The 23,730-nt window shown below is 41.6% G+C and overlaps 1 protein-coding gene across 3 annotated transcripts in view; it reads left to right on the plus strand.

Moving 5' to 3' along the window:
* The window catches only part of NALF1 (NALCN channel auxiliary factor 1), a 708,506-nt gene that overhangs the window by 645,991 nt on the left and 38,785 nt on the right, over positions 1–23,730 (plus strand). For all 3 annotated transcript variants that reach the window (XM_071081060.1, XM_011747616.3, XM_011747615.3), the window contains exon 2: positions 10,237–10,408. In XM_071081060.1, coding sequence (XP_070937161.1) covers positions 10,237–10,408 — 172 coding nt within the window. The remainder of the gene's footprint in view (positions 1–10,236; positions 10,409–23,730) is intronic.

Here is a 23,730-nt window from a genome sequence, read left to right on the forward strand (position 1 = left end):
CATTATCTCCTTCCTTCCCTTGCCATCTTCCTCCCGTGCTCTGCCCTTACTCCCTTTGTTTCTCATATCAGAAGCATGCTAACCTCCACCCCACTCCTCTCTCTGACATGCCCATCTTGCTCCCTCACGTGGTGTCCCCTTCTCTCATCCAGAAACCCTCAGTCCCCACTGACTTCTGCTCCCTCCACACTGAGGTGCACTGATGGGAACACTCACAGCCAGGTTCATCTTACCCGGGCTCCTTGAATTTTACAGTACCATTTCTGATGCCAGGGAAAATGTCTTACGATGAAATTTTTAACCTGCCCTCCACCTCTGCTCCCCAAGGCACCTGTCTACTGTCAGACCCCAAAGCTGGCTCTCAGTGAAAAATGTGGGATCAACAGACAGATTGGATTGGTAGCTAGGCAGCCAGTCCTCTGTTTCATGGTATTTCAATTTCAAGTCTGCATTTCAATTAGAATACTGAAGTGTTCACTCTGACTTTTTAAATATGTAAATTCTAATAGAATCACTGGCGTTTTTCTGAAGTAATGCAGACCAGGTTTAAATAGGCAACATGTTTAAAGAGCCACGTGACGCAATCCTACTCCATTCCCAGGGTGCTGGTTGGCTCTTGGTTTCCAAAGGGGGTTTGCATTCATACCTTTCCCAGCTTCTCACTAGCAGGACACATTAAGAAAATGCAGAAAACAACAAAGATAGTGTGATGTTAGCTGCTGTTTCTTGAGGAGCAAATTTGATGACAAAATCAGAAATGCTGGCATCTGTGGGATAAACAAAGAATGCAAAGAGCCTGCTTCACTGAACAGCAGATTTTCTTCGAGCAAAGGCAGATTCTTCTTGTTTCAATTAGTAATTTTTGTGAATCTGACACTGGTAAAGTAGGGTGGCAATCATGCACTCTTGGTACAGAAATGATCTGACAATATGGCCAAGAAGTAGAACTGTTAGATATATACCGAAAGCATTAATATATTCTAGTTCTATAATGTGCACAGCTATGTAAAAGTATCAGATTCTTAGATAACTAACTATAGGTTATTATGTCGCATTTTCCATCCTTTACTTTGGATTATATGACAGAGTTGTGCATTAACTTTCTTTAGACTCTTTTTTTTTTCCCATTTCTACTAAGTGAGGCTGGTATAATAAGTTCCATTCTCTTTGGTTTTATGAAGAAATGAATACATCTGCATTTTATAGTGAATTTACTGATTACTTATTATAGCTCTACTCAATGCACTGGTATTATTTTCTAAATAGATTGTAGATTATGGAAGATAACATTCATTTATTAATCATCACGTGTTCCATGAATTCCTAGAGGAGTTCTGGAAACTAAGGAAAGCCTAACACATTCACTCTTCTATCCTTGGTGAATATATTATCCCTTTATATCCTTAGACTAGTTTCAGATTTCTTATTTAAGACTCAATTCCATTTCCCTTTAGAAGACTGATTTCCCACTTTTTAAACCCTTTTCAACATTCTCAACTCACTCAAGATGTGGAGCCCAAAACTGAATTTATATTGAAGTGTTCACTTGCTGCCTTTTTTACAGATATCAATTTTAATAGGATCACTGGCACTTTTGTGAGAGTCAATACAGGCCAGTTAAGTGGTGTATTTAGACAACCATAGGCACATAATACTGCTGCATTTCTAAGGTGTTGCTTGGCTGAGAGTCCACAAAAGTGCTTTCATTTACGAACGTCCCATTCCGACTCTAGATAAGGCTACTGAGTTATATCCATCCATGGCCAACACTCAGAAGTAGTCTTATGGAGTGACTTTCTTTTTTTGATGACCACAGCAGAGCTCCCGCCATTTTTGTCACTAACGTGGCAATCTGGTGAAGGTAGCTTGTTAAAAGAGATCTTCCTTCACACCAAAGGAAATGCTTCTTTATTTACTGTGAAGTTAATTGACTGGTTATTATCATCATTAATATTCATTTCTGGATATATTATAGAACCATTCTGGAAAGGTATGAATTAGTGTAACTTGTCTGCTGAACATTTTTTGCCACAATCCCAGCCAAAGTAGTGTGTCCATTTAAATAACAGCTATAAAATATACTTTGCTCTCTGAAGCTCTGTGGGTCTTCCATGAACTCAAAACAATAAACCACACCATTCGTCATCTTTGTGTGACAATCTTCCTCAGCTTGCAACACACCTCCATATTGTGCTTTAGGACCTGAACCACGAGGTCTTTTCGGAAGGAGAGGTTCACTTCATGAAGTGGACTTTTAAAAATGTATTTCTTTAGTTTTTTGTTTGTTTGTTTTTGTTTTTGGCCTTCAATAAAGGCCACTGGGTGGTCATATAAAAAGGGATTCCTAGGATTTAATATGTTGGGGGTTCATCAAGTTTCCTGGTTTGAGTCTCTGCTCTGGGCAGGATCTCAGGCCAGGTGGACTGGCTCTCGCACTAACCAACCGTGGGGCATCACTATGCAAGCCCAAAGGCCACGTTACTAATTTGCAATGGGCTTTCCACGGATGGCAAATTTCTGCCAGATACATCCAGGGCACTGGGCATACAAGAAGGCACAAGGCTTGGCCTTCGTTCCAAGAGCATAGGGTCTGGGAAGGAGGCAGATGAGAAGACAGCATCGCATTTACTGAACTGCCGAGGAAGAGCTCATTGCAGGGTCTAGAGGGAATGCAGAGAAGGCTTCCAGGTGAGGTCACACAGGATGGACAAGAATTAACAGGCGGAGTGACTCATGAGGGAGGTGGAAGGAAAAGCCTGGTGCAGGGCCACCAAGGGCACGCTGCACATTGAGTGACCTGCTTGTCACTCCTGCAGCCAGAGAGCAGAGTGCCGGGTGGGAGTGGGCAGAGATGAGGCTTGAGTGCTCAGCAGGGCAAGGTCACAGAGCCGTGAGTCTGTTAAGGGCTTTGAACTTTCTCCTGGGTGTTGCTGTGGGGTGGGGTGGGGTGGGGCACTGAATTATGAAAAATGAAGTAGTGGAATAATCAAATTAATTTTATTAATTTTCTATGGATGGCTCTAACTGCAGCATGAAGCAGGAGTTCACAACCGAAGGCACAAGGGTAGGCTCCCCGGGGTATGTCCAAGGCAGAAATCTAAGTGAGAGACGGCGATGGCATGAGCAGCACTGGTGTCAGTAGCAATCAAGAGATTTGGGCAGACATAGAGCTATTGAGGAAGCAGGCTCCCAGGGCGTGGTGATTAAAGAACTGTGGAGTGTGGAAGAGGTACCCGGATGACTCTCAGGTTTCTCACCTGCTTCCCTCTGAAAAGAAGAGGCCAGATGCCACTTTAGAGTTTGTAGTGCTTGAGGTATTGAAACAGAGTGCGAGAGAGAGAGAGAGAGAGAGGGAGAGGGAGAGAGGAGATCAGCATTGGTAATGAAGATTTAGGCTTCACTATTTTAAAGACTACAATTGAATCACGAGGATGGACGGTTGCCCAGAAAGAATGTGTAGAAACAAGCTTGGAACAGAAGCCTGAGGGATACTAACATTTTGGGGAATGGCAGGGAAAACAAACAAACAACAGCAACAGCAAACAAATGAAGATGGAGAAGGAGGGGCAGAGGACTAAGAGGGACACCAGGATAAAACAAGTCCTGGTGGCATTTCCGGAAGGTGTTCAATCAGCCATGATGAGGGCTGGCAAGAGGTCAAACAAGACAACAACAACTGATTTTCCAGCTGGATTTGTCAGCAGAGGGGCCAAGGAGCTTGGAAAGAACAGTCTCAGTGGAGTGGTTCGAGCTGAGGCCCAATCACAGTGAGATGAAGTGAAAGATAAAACAAGGAAGATATGGAGTGTTACGTGAGACGTTTATTAATGACGAAGAGAGAAAAAGAGAAAGTTGCCTCTGTATCATAGGGCACGTGTCCCTCGCATAGTGCTGGAGACACACTGACAAATGCTTCTTAGCTTTCCCTTTTTTCCTAAGCCCTGTGCAGATGATCTCTGGATGGGCACATTCTCTATTTGCGAAAGTGCAGCCGAGTTGATCTGCTTTTCACCTTCCGTACAATCATATGTCTGGGCCCTTCCATGATGCCATACCCTGATGGGCCACCTGGGCTTGGGTTGGCCCTGTGATTTTCAGACTGATTCCCTCTGCTGTATAAATGGAGTCGGGGATGCTGGCGTGGATGGGCACTGCAGGAGCCTCATTTTGGTGTTGAGAATGGTTTGGGTGGACTGCGAAATGTGGAACAGAGCCCACAAGCTCAAGAGGCCCTGAAATACAAGGGAATAGACTTAAGTGTGATGATAGGATCCAAAAACTGGGTCACCACCAGAAAAGAGGAAGACATTTGCATTTTATTTCAGGAAATGGAGCCAAGACAAAACCCTGGAAGGCAAGGGGTGCTGATGTCACAAGACCCCCCACAAGGGATCAAGAAGCTCAGACCCCTGCTCACCGCCCATCCTTAGCTTACTCCACAGACTCAACTCAGCCTCAGGCAGTGGGGCCTTTCTTGTTTCCCTTTCAGAATATATCACGATTTCCAATTTCTGGGTGTAATGTGCTTTCACCAGACACTGATACAGACGTAGCAGAAAGCAGACATTCAGACATAGGAACGTGAACATTTATTTTGAGTTTCACCCCCACTTAAAACTGTAGCAACATGCGTTATGCATCAAAGTGCATTAGCCTGAGGCGGTTGCTATCGCAGACTAATGCTTACATAACCAATTATTTCACCCACACATACCCAAAACTCAGGCCGCTAGCGGGGTTAGAGCTGGCAGAAATGGATCTAATAAAATGTTATCAACAAATGCTACAAATGTGAAAGGGAAGTTAGTCCTTACTAATAAGTGGGGGAAAAGGGAGGGCAGCTGCTTAGCCTCTTGATTTGAAGCTGACAACCATTTTTAATATCTGACATTTTTCTTTGTGATAAAATACATAGCCAACAGATATTTTTTCAGCAGGCTAACATATATTTACATTATAAATCTACCTTGCTCTAAAATATAGAGATGGATTTTGGAGATGGGGATAATATATGTTTAAAAAGCAATGAGAAGCTGACCTTCCACTGGAAAAATATTAATCGCAGGCATTTTTTGAAAGGTTCTGCACAGATTAGCTATCTTCAACTGGGATGCCCAGAACCAAGAGAGGACATGAGGACACTCACACAGGCACACCTGCCAGCCGTCTATATGCCACCATTGTTAACCATGCTGATCCTGGGCCCGTGTAGGATTTCTATTCACAAATGCATGCGCTACTTCAGGATCATCCTGACCTGCATGTAAAGCATTTCTTTCTAGAGTTCGTGGCTTCACATCACTCCCTGTAATCGGGAAGCAAAGTACTTCTGCTCGGTCTGTCTCCCGAGGCTGTGCTGTTATAACCAAAGCTTTAAAATTAAAAAAAAAAAAACTTCATTAAGAGTGTGAAAATGAGTTTTCTAGATGAGCTCTCTTGGGTTCTCCTTGGTCTCTTCAGCAAAGGCTGCCCGATCACCTCTTCAAACAGGCCTGGGTGACCGAGGGATTCTCAGCTGAAGCGAATGCAGGGAAGACGTGGACATCAGTCTGGAGGGAGAGGTGGGGGCTCATACAGCCCGCTCTGCAGAACTGCAAGTGAGTTTCAAAATGAAGTGACTTGGGAAAAAGAAAAAAGGATATGTTCGGAATGAATAATACTCAGGTGATGCCTTCCGAATAACACAGAGTGCAATTTCCACAGTGCCCAGGGGCCCTGGGCATCTGGCGTCCAGGCCTCACCTTGCTCAGCTGCCATCTGCATCTTTCTAGGCCCCACTTCCAGCATTAACAGAGGCTCAGCTAGGTGGTCTCTGAGGCTTTCCACCCCAGAACGTCTCACCTTAGTGACTCCAGAGACCCCGACGTATCCAAGGCTCCCTTCGCTTTCTGTCCTCTCAGAAGAGTTCCTGTTACAAGAATTTCCGCTGAAAAAAACTATGGACTGGGCTGTGGAGACAGTTGAATTGCACTTATTTGCTGCCTGATTTCCCTGTATACGTTTCCTTATTTGTAAAACATTTCCCAAACAAGTCTCAAGGGTTTTATGAGGAAAGATAGCAAGAGAGAAAATGCTTCAGGGGAAAAAGAGAAAAATCGATTCAAGTATTAAGTGAAAATGATGCTGTCATTTGGGCTATTTTTCTAGCGTAGTCTGCTCCTCTTCCAGGCGGCACCTTGAGAACACTGTATGGTGGGCAGCTGTCCAGCAAAGATTGTGACAGTCAATAGTCATTTCCAGAGGACAGGGTGGAGGAGGGTGGGGGCTGTGGGCCATTTGAAATACCCTTTCAAAGCATAATTTCCTGACAAATCAAGCTGCTTCTTGGATAGAAGGAGGCACCGGTCATCAAGGGGGGGAGGGGGTGGATGTTGGTGAGCCATTACTCTGTCACCAGAGACCTCGCACACATTTTTATTCCTTCCCACAATTATTCTTTCATTTCATATAATTATTTATACTCTGCAGTGACACATAGAAAAGCAATTTACCTAATATTTCTCTCTATAGGAGAAGGCCAAGCCATTATAAAAAAGATTTCTAACCTTCTTTATACTCCATAGTTCTTATGAAATAAGACAAGTATACTCATTTTTCACGATGTGCTTTCGTTTGAAAGTTCTTTATTACTTTTAAGATTTAGTCAATTTGTTATTTTAGCCCAGTGCCACCACAAAACATCCTTTTCAACCCCTTCCTGCAAAACCTTCTAGAAAGACATTGGGAGTTGTCTTGGAGCCATGGCCTTCGCTCACCTTCCTAACATAGGAATCCTCCTCACCATGTTTTGACAAGAGTTATTGAAAGTCTACTGGAATTTTTCTAGTTCTAGAGAACTCGGCGCCTTTGAGGATAGCTCGTTTTATTTCTGTGCATCTCTTTTGGCAGGAAAACTCATCTTTATATCATGCTGATAGCTACCTGTTTGTTTTTCCTCTTGTTTTTATCTTCTGATTCCACAATTTACTGTTTAAAGCCATTGTCATCAGCACATAGCAGGTTCTCAGACACTGGAGATAACTGTAAGATCCTCACCCCTCATTTGCTCTTAGCCACAGTAAATTCTCAGGTATTCTCTGTTCTTCACATAACACAGTTTTCAGGTTTTTACTAACATGCTATGTCACTTTTCAACATTCTAGAAGAATTTTTTTTTTTTTTTGCTTCTCATGCACGCTTTTTCCAGTGTATTCTGAAATATTTTAGCAAATGTGCTGTATGCTTTGCCTCTTTTATCGTAAACACATCTACACGGAGAAGATAAATCCTTTGGTTATATAACATCTGCTTCTCAGCCTTAATCTCTTAAGTAGCAATAAAATATTTCTCCTCCATCCTTCGGATTTCGACTCAGCTCACATGGTTTCCCCGACTTGTTTTCTAATGTATCTTATCCCTAGAGCTAAAATTTTAGAAAATATTTAATACTCAAATGAGGAATCTTCATTGCACACTCAAAGCCCAGGAGGTAGCTCATAATGGATGCCACAATGGAGCCTAGCTGGAGAGGTCATTAAAGCTCAGAGTATAAGGTCTGGGATTCTGCCGGTGGCTTTGCAAATGACGATCGATCACTTTTCTTCATAACTACTACTACCTGATACTTAAAAAAAAAAAAAAATGCTGTGATCTCTTACTAGTTTCTTTCTTCTTTCTTTCTTCTTTTTCTTTTCTTTCTTTATTTTGGAGTTTTAAAAAAATCTGCAAAGGAAATATAGTGGAAATAGAATTTAAGGAACCAGAAAAAAAAAATGGATCTGTTCCCATTGGGCAGTGCTGAGGAAAGTGGTTGCAAAGAGGATGTGTAGGTCTGAAGAGACTCCAATACTGGATGCCCCACCGTCTGCGAGAGATGAGACATTGTTTCTTAAGTTTATGGCTACAGGACACCATTCCCTATTCAGAACCCATTTTAACTGGAATAACTGTGGAAAGGCAAGCTGTAGGGGAGCGGTGGGCATGGGGACCACAATTTGGCCAACGAAAACATGAGCCACTTTCTGGAATTACATAGGGCATTCATTAAAGAAAAACAGGTAATCCTAGAAGTGTGCGGAAAGCAAGCTGTCCTCATAATGGAATGTTATTGTTTGAACTGCAGGTATAAGCCTCTCCTGCTTCCTCTAGTACCTAAGAAAGGTCGTTAAGCCCAGGAATCAGAGTATACGTGGCTCATTCTTATATTACAGCTTAGTTTACAAAATGTCATGTCGTATTACATATCATGTCATATTACACAAACGTCAATGTCCATGGCATTTTGACAAACATTTTCAACTTCCCCATGGTTTGGTTAAGAAAGCATTTCATTTTTTCTTCTGAAGCTGGTGCTTCCAGCCTCTTGCTGCCAGCACCACCCCCACCTTTACCTGTCCCCCTGAGGCAACCTCTTGCTGTCCCTCTGAGGCACACAGTCACAGCCCACCTCCGTTTTCCAGTTGGCATAAGAATTCTTAGAGGTTTCTTCAGCTATCGTAACATTTTCTTCTAGTGCAATTTTTCAGTGTACACTGTTACGAGAAGATTCATTCAAAAGACCTATAAGAATTCTAATTATTTGTATGTTTTACTAACAAGTTACATGGTAATTGTGAACCATTGATGACTGGCAAAGAAAACTTACTTTTGGCCATTTAAAAGTGTATCTCACTTTGATATTTATCTCATTTTACCTCTACCGAGGCACCTTGATCACAGAATAAAGCATCATCTTTATCAACCTAATAAAAAGTCACGAATAAGAAAATACAATCCTCCTTCTACCAAATGGATATTGACCAGGGGCATGGAAGGCCATGCTGATTTTAGGTTCATCTGCAAACTCCCTTGTGATTTCATAAGTGCTTTAAAAGTAGTTTTCAGATTAAATATAGGATAACTATTAGGAACACAGTCTTTGGAGTCTTACAGAACATGAATTTAAAGTCTGGATTTTCCACTTCCATTACCTAATATTATTATTACTTAATATTATTCCTGTGCAAAATGTGACTAATAGTTATGTTCAAAACTGCATGCTGAGAATTAAATGGAAAAAAAAAAGTTTACAACTTACTTAGAAAAGAGTATAAAGTTGATAAATAGTAGGTATTATTCTTGTTATTGTTAAGTATTTATAATCTCTTAGTTGAAAATCAGTAGATTTAATCAGGAAGTTAAGTTTTCAAAATCCAGTGATATCTAAAGTAAATACTATTATTCTTGTTACTATTAAGTATTTATAATCTCTTAAGTGCAGCACCTCCATTCTTCTAGGTAAAAAAACCAGCAAAATGTTACTTGGATAATATTAACCCTAGAAATAGATAAATAAAAGCCATTAGTGCCAAGGACCTGGAGAATAACTGAATTTCAGCGACCTGTACTGCAAATGGGTACATCTGCCATTGTTTTGTTTGAATTTAAGATCAGCTTATTCCTACGTGTCAGAAAAAGGCAATTTTTTCAATGTTTGTTTTCCCAAATAGCCACCAAAACAAAGAGATGAATGAAGTCCCAGTCCTTTCACATTTGATGAATGTATATAAATACGTAGCAAACATTCATGAGGCTGGCACCTCATCTAGAAGGTTGAAGCTGTGGCTCTGATGAGGCTTCCCTCCTACTCCCAACCACACCACAGCATATGATGTCTGATCTATGTTGGGTGTTTCCGGGCTTTCAGACAGTGAGATTTTTAATGCATTTGGCGTGAGTCATGCATGTAAATGTCCATTTCTGCCTGTTCTGTGCCTCTGAAAGTCCAAGATCTAAACAGCAGTTTCCCAACCCCTGCTGGGCCCTCTTTGTAAAGTGCTTCGCGCCATCTAGTGTCCGATGGAGGCATAGACGTGGGACTCATGCGGAGGGAACTGGCTGACCAGCCACACTGCAGCAAGTAACCACAGCACAAGCAACAGGGTCAATTATTTATTTTACTTTAGATATCCCTGGATTTTGAAAATTTAACTTCCTGTTTAAATCCACTGATTTTCAAATAAGCCGCATAAAATTAAAGGCCAAAATACCTTTTACATTCAATTAGGGACTCAATCAAGTGCTGTTTTGCTTTTATTGCGGAGACTTTCGTTGCTGTGTTTTTATCACTTGCAGCTGTCGTTGTGTAAATACGCTTTCTCGCAATGAGGGCTTTCCTAGGATCCACTTGAAACCACAGCACGCTTGCACGCGTCTCACAGTGCCTCTATCATTCTGTTGTCACGCCTCTATATTTTTCATTCTTCTCTTTTTTTTCAGATTGTCTACAAAGCCTGGCTCTGTTCCCAGTACTTTGAAGTCACACAGTTTAACTGCAGAAAGACAATTCCTTGCAAGCAATACTGTTTGGAGGTTCAGACGAGGTGTCCATTTATATTGCCCGACAATGATGAAGTCATCTACGGAGGCCTCTCCAGTTTCATCTGTACAGGTACGGTGCCGGGTGGGAGTCTGTGCACCAGCCTCCCGTGGTTTTGCTTTCTTGTGTCATGTTTGTTTGCTTTGCCGTTTCCTTTCACTGATATAACCTTGAACATGGTAGTTTTCCGCACTTTCACTAATAGAAGTAGCCAACGCTCCCCTCAACTGCTCTGGAAATGATTCAGCTTCTGTGCCACGTGGTCTATCTGTAACCGAGACCACAGTTATTCACTGTGTAAAAGAAGAAATCTGATGGCAAAATATTAGCAATCATTAGATATACTTACATGTGACCTAGCGTAGGTTACATTGTGCCTGCATTGCCTTTGAATTCCGTAAGAACAGAAGACGTGCTAAGACCAGTGAAATTATGCTTTTCAAATTAGTCAGAAGTTGATGTTCTCTTACCTATTTTCTTTTTTTTTAATTTTCTGAGAATTTTTATGTGATTTTATCTGTAAAAAGTATTAAGGGCTTTAAAAATATCTGCCTAAATCGTACGTGTGTGTGTGTCTATTAGAGCCACACAACAAGCCTATCCATTAAACAATATTTACTTCTTTCAGCAAATGAGTCAGACTGGACAAAACACCAATATCAGCATCCTTTTCTGGACATTTATAAGCATTACATAATTTAGACAGAATAAGATATAAAGAGCAAGAGCCTTTTTTTTTTTTTTAATAAAATGATAATTAGATGGCGAGAACAAGATCCTTTGCCAGGGTGGTGTGATAATCCGAGTTGTAGCTCTGCATTCTCTTTTTGAAATGATAATGCTATACAATGTCCCTGGCACTATGTGGCTCGAGTTGTAGCATGTTTCGTTTTCAAGTGCAAGGATAAAACACTATCGTATGCGTACATGAAAATTCTCTTCTGACATTAGACTTACCAAACTCCTCTAAAACAGAGTAACATATAAGATGCTCGAATGAGAATTTATCAAATTATTTGTGCATCACTTATTTACGTATGTATTCATTAGCCACACTGTTCTAAGTGATAAGCTATCGAGAGATCGTCCACCAAAGCTCCCCATAAGAACTGAACTGGATGAGTATTTCTTTTTCTTTTTTTGAGATGGAGTCTTGCTCTGTCACCCAGGCTGGAGTGCAATGGTGTGATCTTGGCTCACTTTAACCTCCGCCTCCTGGGTCCAAGCGATTCTTGTGCCTCAGCCTCCTGAATAGCTGAGGTTACAGGCATGCACCACCACACCTGGCTAATTTTTGTATTTTTAGTAGAGACGGGGTTTCACCGTGTTGGCCAGGCTGGTCTCCAACTCCTGACCTCAAGTGATCCGCCCACTTTGGCCTCCCAAAAGTGTTGGAATTACAGGTGCGAGCCACCATGCCCGGCCTGGATTAGTATTTCTTTCTTTCTTTTTTTTTTTTAATTGCACTTTAAGTTCTAGGGTACATGTGCACAACGTGCAGGTTTGTTACATATGTATACATGTGCCATGTTGGTGTGCTGCACCCATTAACTCGTCATTTTAGTATTTCTTATGCTGCCCAAGCTTGTGGGAAGAACACGTGACTGAAGGTCAGGCGCCTTGGCCTTCATCCTGTTTCTATTGTACATTCTCTTGGAGATACCACCCCTTCATGAGTAAATTAGAAAGTGCAGTGGTCAAACCCACCCCCGTGTGGATTTGCTGCAAGGATTACAGATAAGGGAGAAGGGCAAGTTATGTCTTTAACCAGCCATAGCCATTGCACACAGGAAAGTGAAATGTAGAATGATTTCACAGGCCTACGTGTTATTCTACTGAATTGATGCTCAAGTCATTTTTTATGTAGCTCCTCTTTGCTGGAGGGGGAGGAGGGGTAGAAAGGAGGGAAGAGGGAAGGAAGGAATCAGGGAAGGAGGAAATCAATATTTTCTTGCTTTGAGTTTGAGACAGAATTCACCAGACACAGGCTATTAATTCATATTGAATTTTGCATAGAACATTCCACAAATAACCATGAAGATAAGGCCTTGTTTTATTGTGGGACAGTGAGGTGTCTGTGACATTAGGACTTCAGAGAAGCTATTGGATTTTTATGTACAGGTTGTATTTATGCAGTTACACTCACATTGGCTTTTGTCCTAGAGAAGAACAATAGTTTTCGAACCAAGTTCTCAAAGTAGAGAAAAAAACCAAATGAAGAGTGAGGTGTTTGTGTTTATCTTATATCTTTTTCCTACACATACCTGTATTTGTGAATCTGAAATACATGTTTGAATGTTCACCCCCTTCCTCCATACACATTCAGAATGCCAAGGTAGAATGAAATCCCTCACTTCACAACATAGGCAGAGAATCCAGTCTGCAGTTTTAATTGTTTTCGAGTTTGGTAAAGACAGCTTCTTCATAGCCATAACTACATCATTACGGAAAAGTGGCAGGAAAAAAGAGATTTTTCATCAGATCCAGAGAAAAATGGCATCTCTGTTAGAGGCCCCCTAGGATAATCTCATCACTGAACATTTGGAAACCTAAGAACAGTGGTTCTTATGTCACTTTCAGTTGGGTTAATGTTCATTTTATGTTTAAATTGCTTGAAAATATACAGGATAAATTCTGAAGTCATTTTGCCCTGAAGTTCTGTAAAACAATCTGACAGAAAAAGACAGTAATTTTCATATTGATCGTCTTTTCTAAGGTGTGACCTATGCCTCTTTGAAGAATTCTCATCCATGTTGATAACTAGCAGCCATCATTTCTCACCATCCGTTACAGGTGTCCCTTAAGAGTGCACTGCTGAGGCCAGATGCAGTGGCTCATGCCTGTAATCCCCACAATTTGGGGAGGCTGAGGTGGGAGGATTGCTTGTAGCCAGGAGTTTGAGGCCAGATTGGACAATATAGCAAGACTTTTCCTCAACAAAAAATTAAAAGTCCCCAGACACAGTTGTGTGCACTTGTAGTCCCAGCTATTTGGAAGGCAGATACAGGATTGCTTGAGCTCAGGTGCTGGAGGTTGCAGTGAGCTGTGATCCTGCCACTGTGCTCCAGCCTGGGCAACATAGCGAGACCCTACCTCAAAAGGAAAAAGAAATGAAAAAGTGCACTCCTGGACCTAAGCAAGGAGATTTCTACTCCTGTGCATCACAGCTGGCTGCCCATTGCTTATAAGAGTCCCAGACATGGGCCCCAGAATGGTTTTTATCTTGGATGATGTTAGAATAGAGGACAGCTCTCAGAGGACCACTGGCTAAACTGTGGAGTGGCTTGTCATGCTTCTAAGGAGCCTAGTAATACATGCATGCATATAATTTGTTCCCAGATTTTAAGTTGCACATTTTTGGATGTCCATCTTCTACAAATGTACATGGATTTTTAAATAGTTTACATTATAAATAAGTTTGCAATTAAATGTGAGCCATCTCAGGTACCTTTATGCATTTTGCATGAAATGTCTTCTGTACCCAGGAAGGACCAGAGTAAACACAGAAGAGAACTGGGAGTCTTTTTTCTAGTTTCCCAGTTGGCTGCTGATAACCTAAGGCCACCTGGATGGCCTTAGGTTGGATGGTGAGCTCATAGCAACTTCACATGTTCACAGGTAGTTCTGTTGGATGTCCTCCTCATTGAGTTAGGCACAGTGATGATCGCTAAACACAGTTCCGTCAAAAAGAATTCACCAAGTAACTTGACCTTCATCTTGCCTCCAGCAATTTTTCTTTTTGAAAAAAATCATAAAGCATTTGATTTCCACTCTAGATGTTAAAAGTGCAATCATTTCTCACTAAGAATTAAAGGAATAGGTGGAGTTTCCTTCAAATTCAACAAATTTAATTATAATGGTTTTCCTATTTGAACTGCATCCAATTCACAGCTTCCAGAAGGATGGAGAATTCCCTCTAGGATGTTGAGGATTCTTCACTTAATTTTCTTATTGACCTCAAAAAAAGTATTCTGTAAGCACATAACTGCATATGGCCTGATGACAGACACTATCCATGTGAGCATCAGTTTTTTTCTAGGTGCTTCTCCTTAGTGGCAAACCAGTGGCATGGTGATTCCTTTTCTTAGAGTCCTCTGCACCCAGAATCTTAGAGGACCTCGAGTTCTTCCTGTCATTGTCTTATTGGCTATATACTGATACCTAGGATTCCTATTATTCACAAAAAAGGGAATATCAGCCCTTGGAATCGGTGAACAATTTCTGTAAATGATCAGGAGGTTTTTTACCATTTTGGTCACACGTATTAAATTTAGTATCTCGTGCATCATTTCTTCATGGTGTTCACATCACCATGTACCAAATTAGAAAGTTTTAAATGTATATTTTTTTGATCATCTGCTACTTTGTGTACCTATGATCCTTCAGTAACCCAGGAACTTCCTTTAAAAAATGAAATATCTGAGAATGCATGTCCATTACTATAGAATGCTTTTGATTGAGGATGTTACGGAAGGTCATGACCAAATGTTCTAACCACGGATCTTGATGACAAGCGCATCCCCATGCATGTGTTTAATTCCAATTCTGTCTTAGGAGATAAAAGGAAAGACACTTTGCCTGAGCTTGCTCTTGATTTTTTTTTTTTTCTGTTAAAGAATAAAACTGACACGTGACTAAAGAAATGTTTTAAAAATTAATTGGAAAAATTCTGAGGTGCTGTCAGGGTGAAACATGTCATTTAATGTTAGGCATTATTGAGCTAAAATTTGTCAAGGTGGGTTCTGTTGGGTTTGCAAGCTCAGTTCGCATAATGCACTGCTGTTTTAGAAACTCAGTTGCTTCATCTTTAAAGTGAGGGGGTGGAAGTCGTTTTTGGATTCTACGATGTCAGCCCGTCATTGTGGTAATTACGTGGGCTTCCCTCTCCACACTCCCTCGCCTCATTCCAGAGTCCCCTGGAGAAATCCTTGATTGCTTACCTGTAACAGTGAACCAAGCTGCAGAAAACAGAGGCAGCGGAGGAGCACAGGCTGAGGGTGCTATGGTAACAAACATTAAGAAAATTACCATTTGATTGACAGATAAAATAGACCAGCCATGATTTGCTGCTCCCTTGCACAGGGAAATTACTGAAGGGATGAAAGTAAAAGTTGGTCTGCTGGGGGTTACTGACAATGGAGATAAAACATATTTTAAGACTTCTATGTAAATTCTGCATTCCATTTTTTTTTCTTTTTCTTTCTTTTTGAGCTGTGACAGGAATAAGGTTATGTTTCTGTCTCTGGGGAAAATACTGTGGGCTGCTGTTTTTCCTTACTTGACAGGCGGTTGAGGCTGCAATGGGAGGTGGGCGCCCCCTGGTGGCGACTCTCCGCGCCTGCAGAGTGTCTGAGAGGACGTTCACTGCCTGCAGGGAACGGAAGGGAACGACCCGAGGGGAGGAAATGCGTTGATCTGCATATGGATCACATTCGAAGGAATTTTTTTTAATGTTTGGCATCTCACGGTTTACTTGTGAGTGAGTTCACAACTGTGAAAGAAAAAACATTTGCAAAAATCCAGTCCTCACATGACCAGTGAGTTGAGAAAGATTTTTAAAAGACAAAAAGATGTTCTCATGAGAAGAAAATTTCAGTAGGAAGAAAAATCTACTTCTGTAGATTTTAATTTGAAAATTTATGCCATTTCAATTTATTTATTTTCCCCTATGTATACATATGTTCATTTAATTTTTTAAAATCAGGGGTTTTTTTCTTTGAAAACAGAATAATAAAAAGACCACTCTAGTATAGCATCATTTAATATCATACGAAATATTTTAATCAATATATCAAAGTTTAAGGCAAAAACGTGACAGGAGATGGTATGCCCAGAATAAAAATTTAAAAATATGAGAGTAGATTATAAAACCAAGTAACATGTAATAACTTCATATGTTCATGACATCTTCTTCCATTAAAACATTGTACTATTTCAGGTTTATTTCAGTTAATATCTTTAGGTTTGAGTTCAGATCATTCCTACTTAAGATAGCTTTTTCTGAATTCTATATTCATAAAGATCCCAGCAGGTCAAGTTTGTCTTTGGCAAGAGAATGTATGTAGGGAATTGAGGAGAAATTAGGATGTCTGATGAATTCTGCCAGTAGCTCTGAATTTTGGAAAATTGCCCCCACTCTAAGGTCCCATTGCCTCACCTCCACAAGTGGCTAACAGTACTGAGCCCAGTGCCAGAACACTCAGTGCCCAGGGCTGCCGAAAGCAGAGTCCCGAGCTAGATGGGACCCCGTGTAGTCCAGCCTGGTGGTGCTTGCGGAGTGGCAGGTGCAGCTGCAGAGGAGAATGAGGTTTTATTGTCTGTGTGGGGAGAGGAAGACACGGGCCTCCAGCTCACCTTCGTGACGCTTGTTGAAGAGCAGGGAGAGCTTGTGGGCGCCCCCCTCTGACTCCAGCTCACCTAGGTGACGCTTGTAAGAGAGCAGGGAGAACTTGTGGGCGGCCTCCTCTGACTCCAGTTCACCTGGGTGACGCTTCTTGGAGAGCAGGGAGAACTTGTGGGCACCCCCCTCTGCCTCCAGTTCACCTGGGTGACGCTTGTAAGAGAGCAGGGAGAACTCGTGGGTGGCCCCCTCTGCCTCCAGGCATGCTGACAACTGGGCAGGCCCTGCATGCGCTTGCTCACCTCGACAGCCTTTGGGGAAATTCTAACGTAGTTCAAGTTATCCTTCTGCTTCTCATCACTATACCTTGCCTGGTCTAAGAGCAGACATGAAATGCATCAGACCAGGGAGAGTGGAGAAAACCAAACCAGGAGTACTTGCAGGAACAGGAGTTCAATCAGCCCTGAGAAGCATCTGTGCTTCAGTGGTGGGTCCTGAGCCAGCTGCCCCAGGGAACCACTGAGGGCCTAGCTGAGCCATGTCAGGGCCCATCACTACGTCAGGGGGTACCGTGGGGGACAGACTACAGTGCCTGACGGCTGTCCTTTTTGATGCCATCAAGGAAGATTTAGTGACTTCTGCCCATACTCACTCGTTAACCTTGCGCGGAAGTGATGCTGTGTCTGGCAAATACGTTCAGGCCCTCTGCACCCTCTGGAAGGAAAGTCACCCTTTGCTCAAGCCAGACTATGCGCGCTGCCCTCAGAGAGGCAGTGCCAGTGCCCGCACTGCTGAGCAGCTGAGTCTCTTCTTAGATGGAAGATGAATCAAAACATGTAGTGATCTCCTCTACAGCAAGGAGGTGATAACACACACCCGTGACAAAGCTTTCCCTGCATTCAGCGTGAGTGAGTGAACTTAGAACTACTGACCACACAGTGGCTGTCAAAGCTGGAAGCTAAAGGAAAGTCTGAATTCTGGAATGTCAGTTTAGGAAGAATATGGCCAAGTGAGATTTCCCAGAACAGGTGAAATCTTATTCAATGAGAGTGTTTACCCATTCTGTCTACAAGTCAGTCATCTTTGTGAAGAATTTATGCCCACTTGGCAGCTGTTCTGGATACTGGACCACTTTGAACAATGACATTATCCTACGTGATTATAGATTGAGTCAATGTTAGACAAACCAGAATTACTGAAGTCATCTAGTCTGATGCCTTGAGGATTAACCACTCCCTCAAAACAAGCAATTGCAGAAACAAGAATAGCTCCACATTTCCTGGCTTTTAGTCCAGCATTTGTAGTGGAACAGGAAACGACCTGCCAGCCCATCCTGAAATTCTTGTGTAAGCAATTGTTTCCTTGCTATGCACAGCTGGAAATAAAGTCAGTCAGTAGGTTAAGGAAGGTGGTCGCGCCCACAGCCTGCTGTCTTTGCAATGCAAATCTCATTGTTCAAACATGTCCTGATTTCTCAACATCACACATCACATTAAAAATGGATATTACAAGCATTTTGGAACATAGACATTCTTCTGGTTAAATAAAGAAGACTGTCTGGGTCATTATTCTCAGGGAAATTTTCTGCTAAGATGGCTCATTTTGTCAGATTGGTGAGTGAGATTCTTAGGATGCATATACACACACAAATAAATTAGTGTAAAGGGTAAGAACAGAGAACTAAAGTTTCTAAAATGTCTGTGTGAATATTATGAATGCAAATCACCTTATCCTTGTGTTATAGATATTTTATAATATATAATAGATTGTACATATATAATATCTATACCACATCAACATATATTTATATAATTTATACGTAATTCAAATATCCAATTTATATATAGATACAATTAAAATAGCTAAATTTCCAGGTAAGGTAGGTAATTAAAATAAAAAATACCTTAGGTTTAAAAATTGAAGACAGATTTGTAAGGAGAACTTTAAAATTAGCTTTAAAGTTAATTCCAAATAAAACAAAAAAGAGACAGTGAATTTAATTTAGGCATAGCAGCACTGATGGAGTAAATGTGTAAATTCTCCAAGAAGAAAACTTGAAAATAAAAAGTTCATTTAGGAATAAAACCTCTAGAATGCTATTTTAAGATGGTGGTTCTCCGGTTATTATGTTATTGTTTGACACTACTGGATCAGTCCTAAATATGGTATGTTGTACCTTTATTGACCAATTTATGGGATCAAAAGAGTGACAAACCCAGGCATAGAGAGTCTGAAAATGCCGACCTCGACACCAAAACCCACTCCTGCCAGAAAGTAAGGCTCGTGGTAACCTTCACTACAATCTCCTCCTTTATGGAATACGTCATTGCCTGAGGGAGTCGGGGAGATGCTTTTTTGGGCTTGTCTTAGGGACATTTGCTGTGTCTTAGTCTTTTTGTGTGTGTAAGTGGGCTGAGAAAACCCAAGGAAGTCCACCTTCAAATACGCAGGAACAAACATTGCAAGGGAAATGAAAATAATTTCAATCACAAGGGAAATAATTGTCCCAAGATAGGATCTGTTTCTCACTGCAGAGTAAATTCTTCTTGCAGAGGTAATTTTTTTATTTATGTTATTTATTTATTTATTTTTTTGAGACAGCATCTCGCTCTGTCTCCCAGGCTGGAGTGCAGTGGCAGTGGTGCAGTCTCGGCTCACTGCAACCTCCGCCTCCCGGGTTCAAGCAATTCTCCTGCCTCAGCCTCCCAAGTAGTTGGGACTGCAAATGCGTGCCACCACGTCCAGCTGGTTTTTGGTATTTTTCATAGAGACAGGGTTTCACCGTGTTAGCCAGGCTGGTCTCGATCTCCTGACCTCATAACCCACCCACCTCGACCTCCCCAGAGGTAATTTTAAGATGTAGCATTCCACTGTGAACTGTGAAGAGCCAGAGAAACTTCCTTCTAATCTCTTCCAAGGCCTATGATATGTGCATATACGTTGAGAGATATCTATCAACTTATCAACTGATAGATAGATAGATAGATAGATAGATAGATAGATAGATAGATAATCAACATATATGCACATATCATAGACCTTGGAAGAGATCACGTGGAAAGGCCAGTTTTCGAGAACTGGAGATAAAAGCCAAAATAGTTCTCGATCGCCATCTCTTCACTGCAGTGCCATGTCTGCCGGTGTAAATAGGCAATTTCACTGGATGAACGTTCATTTTCACAGCTCCAGGGCCCTTAAGGTTCAACTTCAGAGTTACGTCTGATGCCACCAATGAGTAGGAACAGGTCCTGCGGTCACACTGAAGTCACCGGGACTACAGCAGTTGATATTACATACTTTTGAAATATTTAAATAAGGTGTGTTTACTTATGTTTGAATTGATAAGTGCTGCTCATGACACGACATCCAAAAGACACAAAACAGGCAAGATCAAGTCACCTCCCGCAGCCAACTGGTGACTGATGTCGTGGGTTACAGATTTATTGTCGTTTATTTACTCAGTTCCTGACTAATGGCCATGTGGGTTATTCCTAGCCATCTGTTATTAAATGCAGTTCTACAAGGCATATTTTTGTTGCTGTATCATTTACCACAGCCTGTGAATTTTACTGTAAAATAACTGTATACCAAGAAGTAGAGATGGATGAAAGAGTCTGCGCATTCATCGTGTCGGAGATGCTTGCCATGCAACCCGTTATTGGCACAGATCGTGTCCCTCACTCGATGTCCTAATTCCCTTAGGGGAGTCTCCAAGCTCCTTAACCTGACTTGATTTGACCTGTTTCCCACTGCCGCCCAACCTCATTCATCATCACTTCCTCTTTGGGACCTAACACCCCAAATACAGCCAGCCAGCATGTGAAGCCCCACTGCCTGGGATGCCCATGCGTCAAAGCTTCCTCTGACTAATCCTGAAGCCACTGTGGCTCCCAGGAGGAGGCTCTCGCTGACCCTCAAGGGGGAGTTTGGAGTAAGTGTGCCCAGAGCACCCTGTGCTTCTGCTGCTGTGGTGCTCACTGGGCTACATTTTAGTCACAGGCCACTTACCTTAACCCAACTCCTCGTTTTGGTGAGTTGGGTTAAGGTAAGAACTTATGTCCTCTGGTGTGTCCACAGGACACCAAAAAAGTGCCAGACACATTGTGTTCAGTAAGCAAACATTGGATGAGTTCATTAATGAGTGGCAACTCCGTCCTTTGAGCAAGAAGAACCTCTGTGGTGAGAGGTGTCACTCAGGACAAGCAGCGAGGGGCAGCCATGCTCTCTCTGCACAGCCTGCAATGCTCCTGCCCACGGGCACCTGTGGCAGTGTGTGAAAGAGCAAGGGAGCTGATGGTTGGATGCACTGTAACAAAGTGTCCTCCGTTGGGAGTCAGAAGCACCTCAGTATTTCATGTCCAAGCTGCCTTTTGTCCTTGTGTACCACCCTCCTGTCAACGCAGTATAGAGGCTCCGGCTGAATGGAGTTCACACTGCCGCCACACAACTCCATTACCTGGAACACTGGAACTTAAAGGCTGAAAAGTGATGTGGTGTCTAAGCTTATGGAATTTACATTTTGAATGGTTTTTTTTTTTTTTTTTATACTTTAAGTTCTAGGGTACATGTGCATAAAGTGCAGGTTTGTTACATATGTATACTTGTGCCATGTTGGTGTGCTGCACCCATCAACTTGTCAGCACCCATCAACTCGTCATTTACATCAGGTATAACTCCCAATGCAATCCCTCCTCCCTCCCCCCTCCCCGTGATAGGCCCGGTGTGTGATGTTCCCCTTCCCGAGTCCAAGTCATCTCATTGTTCAGTTCCCACCTATGAGTGAGAATATGCAGTGTTTGGTTTTCTGTTCTTGTGATAGTTTGCTGAGAATGATGGTTTACAGCTGCATCCATGTCCCTACAAAGGACACAAACTCATCCTTTTTTATGGCTGCATAGTATTCCATGGTGTATATGTGCCACATTTTCTTAATCCAGTCTGTCACTGATGGACATTTGGGTTGATTCCAAGTCTTTGCTATTGTGAATAGTGCTGCAATAAACATACGTGTGCATGTGTCTTGATAGCAGCATGATTTATAATCCTTTGGGTATATACCCAGTAATGGGATGGCTGGGTCATATGGTACATCTAGTTCTAGATCCTTGAGGAATCGCCATACTGTTTTCCATAATGGTTGAACTAGTTTACAATCCCACCAACAGCGTAAAAGTGTTCCTATTTCTCCACATCCTCTCCGGCACCCATTGTTTCCTGACTTTTTAATGATTGCCATTCTAACTGGTGTGAGATGGTGTCTCATTGTGGTTTTGATTTGCATTTCTCTGATGGCCAGTGATGATGAGCATTTTTTCATGTGTCTGTTGGCTGTATGAATGTCTTCTTTTGAGGAATGTCTTCTTTTGGGAAATGTCTGTTCATATCCTTTGCCCACTTTTTGATGGGGTTGTTTGTTTTTTTCTTGTAAATTTGTTTGAGTTCTTTGTAGGTTCTGGATATTAGCCCTTTGTCAGATGAGTAGATTGCAAAAATGTTCTCCCATTCTGTAGGTTACCTGTTCACTCTGATGGTAGTTTCTTTTGCTGTGCAGAAGCTCTTTAGTTTAACTAGATCCCATTTGTCAATTTTGGCTTTTGTTGCCATTGCTTTTGGTGTTTTAGACATGAAGTCTTTGCCCATGCCTATGTCCTGAATGGTATTACCTAGGTTTTCTTCTAGGGTTTTTATGGTATTAGGTCTAACATTTAAGTCTCTAATCCATCTTGAATTAATTTTCGTATAAGGAGTAAGGAAAGGATCCAGTTTCAGCTTTCTACTTATGGCTAGCCAATTTTCCCAGCACCATTTATTAAATAGGGAATCCTTTCTCCATTATCTTGTTTTTCTCAGGTTTGTCAAAGATCAGATGGCTGTAGATGTGTGGTATTATTTCTGAGGACTCTGTTCTGTTCCATTGGTCTATATCTCTGTTTTGGTACCAGTACCATGCTGTTTTGGTTACTGTAGCCTTGTAGTATAGTTTGAAGTCAGGTAGTGTGATGCCTCCAGCTTTGTTCTTTTGACTTAGGATTGTCTTGACAATGCGGGCTCTTTTTTGGTTCCATATGAACTTTAAAGCAGTTTTTTCCAATTCTGTGAAGAAACTCATTGGTAGCTTGATGGGGATGGCATTGAATGTATAAATTACCTTGGGCAGTATGGCCATTTTCACAATATTGATTCTTCCTATCCATGAGCATGGTATGTTCTTCCATTTGTTTGTGTCTTTTATTTCACTGAGCAGTGGTTTGTAGTTCTCCTTGAAGAGGTCCTTTACATCCCTTGTAAGTTGGATTCCTAGGTACTTTATTCTCTTTAAAGCAATTGTGAATGGAAGTTCATTCATGATTTGGCTCTCAGTTTGTGTTACTGGTATATAAGAATGCTTGTGATTTTTGCACATTAATTTTGTATCCTGAGACTTTGCTGAAGTTGCTTATCAGCTTAAGGAGATTTTGGGCTGAGACAATGGGGTTTTCTAAATATACAATCATGTCATCTGCAACCAGGGACAATTTGACTTCTTCTTTTCCTAACTGAATACCCTTTATTTCTTGTCTGATTGCCCTAGCCAGAACTTCCAACACTATGTTGAATAGGAGTGGTGAGAGAGGGCATCCCTGTCTTGTGCCAGGTTTCAAAGGGAATTTTTCCAGTTTTTGCCCATTCAGTATGATATTGGCTGTGGGTTTGTCATAAATAGCTCTTATTATTTTGAGATACGTTCCATCAATACCAAATTTATTGAGCGTTTTTAGCATGAAGGGCTATTGAATTTTGTCAAAGGCCTTTTCTGCATCTATTGAGATAATCATGTGGTTTTTGTCTTTGGTTCTGTTTATATGCTGGATTACATTGATTGATTTGTGTATGTTGAACCAGCCTTGCATCCCAGGGATGAAGCCCACTTGATCATGGTGGATAAGCTTTTTGATGTGCTGCTGGATCCAGTTTGTCAGTGTTTTATTGTGGATTTTTGCATCGATGTTCATCAGGGATATTGGTCTAAAATTCTCTTTTTTTGTTGTGTCTCTGCCAGGCTTGGTATCAGGGT

This window comes from Macaca nemestrina, chromosome 16 (assembly GCF_043159975.1).
Source record: "Macaca nemestrina isolate mMacNem1 chromosome 16, mMacNem.hap1, whole genome shotgun sequence".
Classification (NCBI taxonomy): domain Eukaryota; kingdom Metazoa; phylum Chordata; class Mammalia; order Primates; family Cercopithecidae; genus Macaca; species Macaca nemestrina.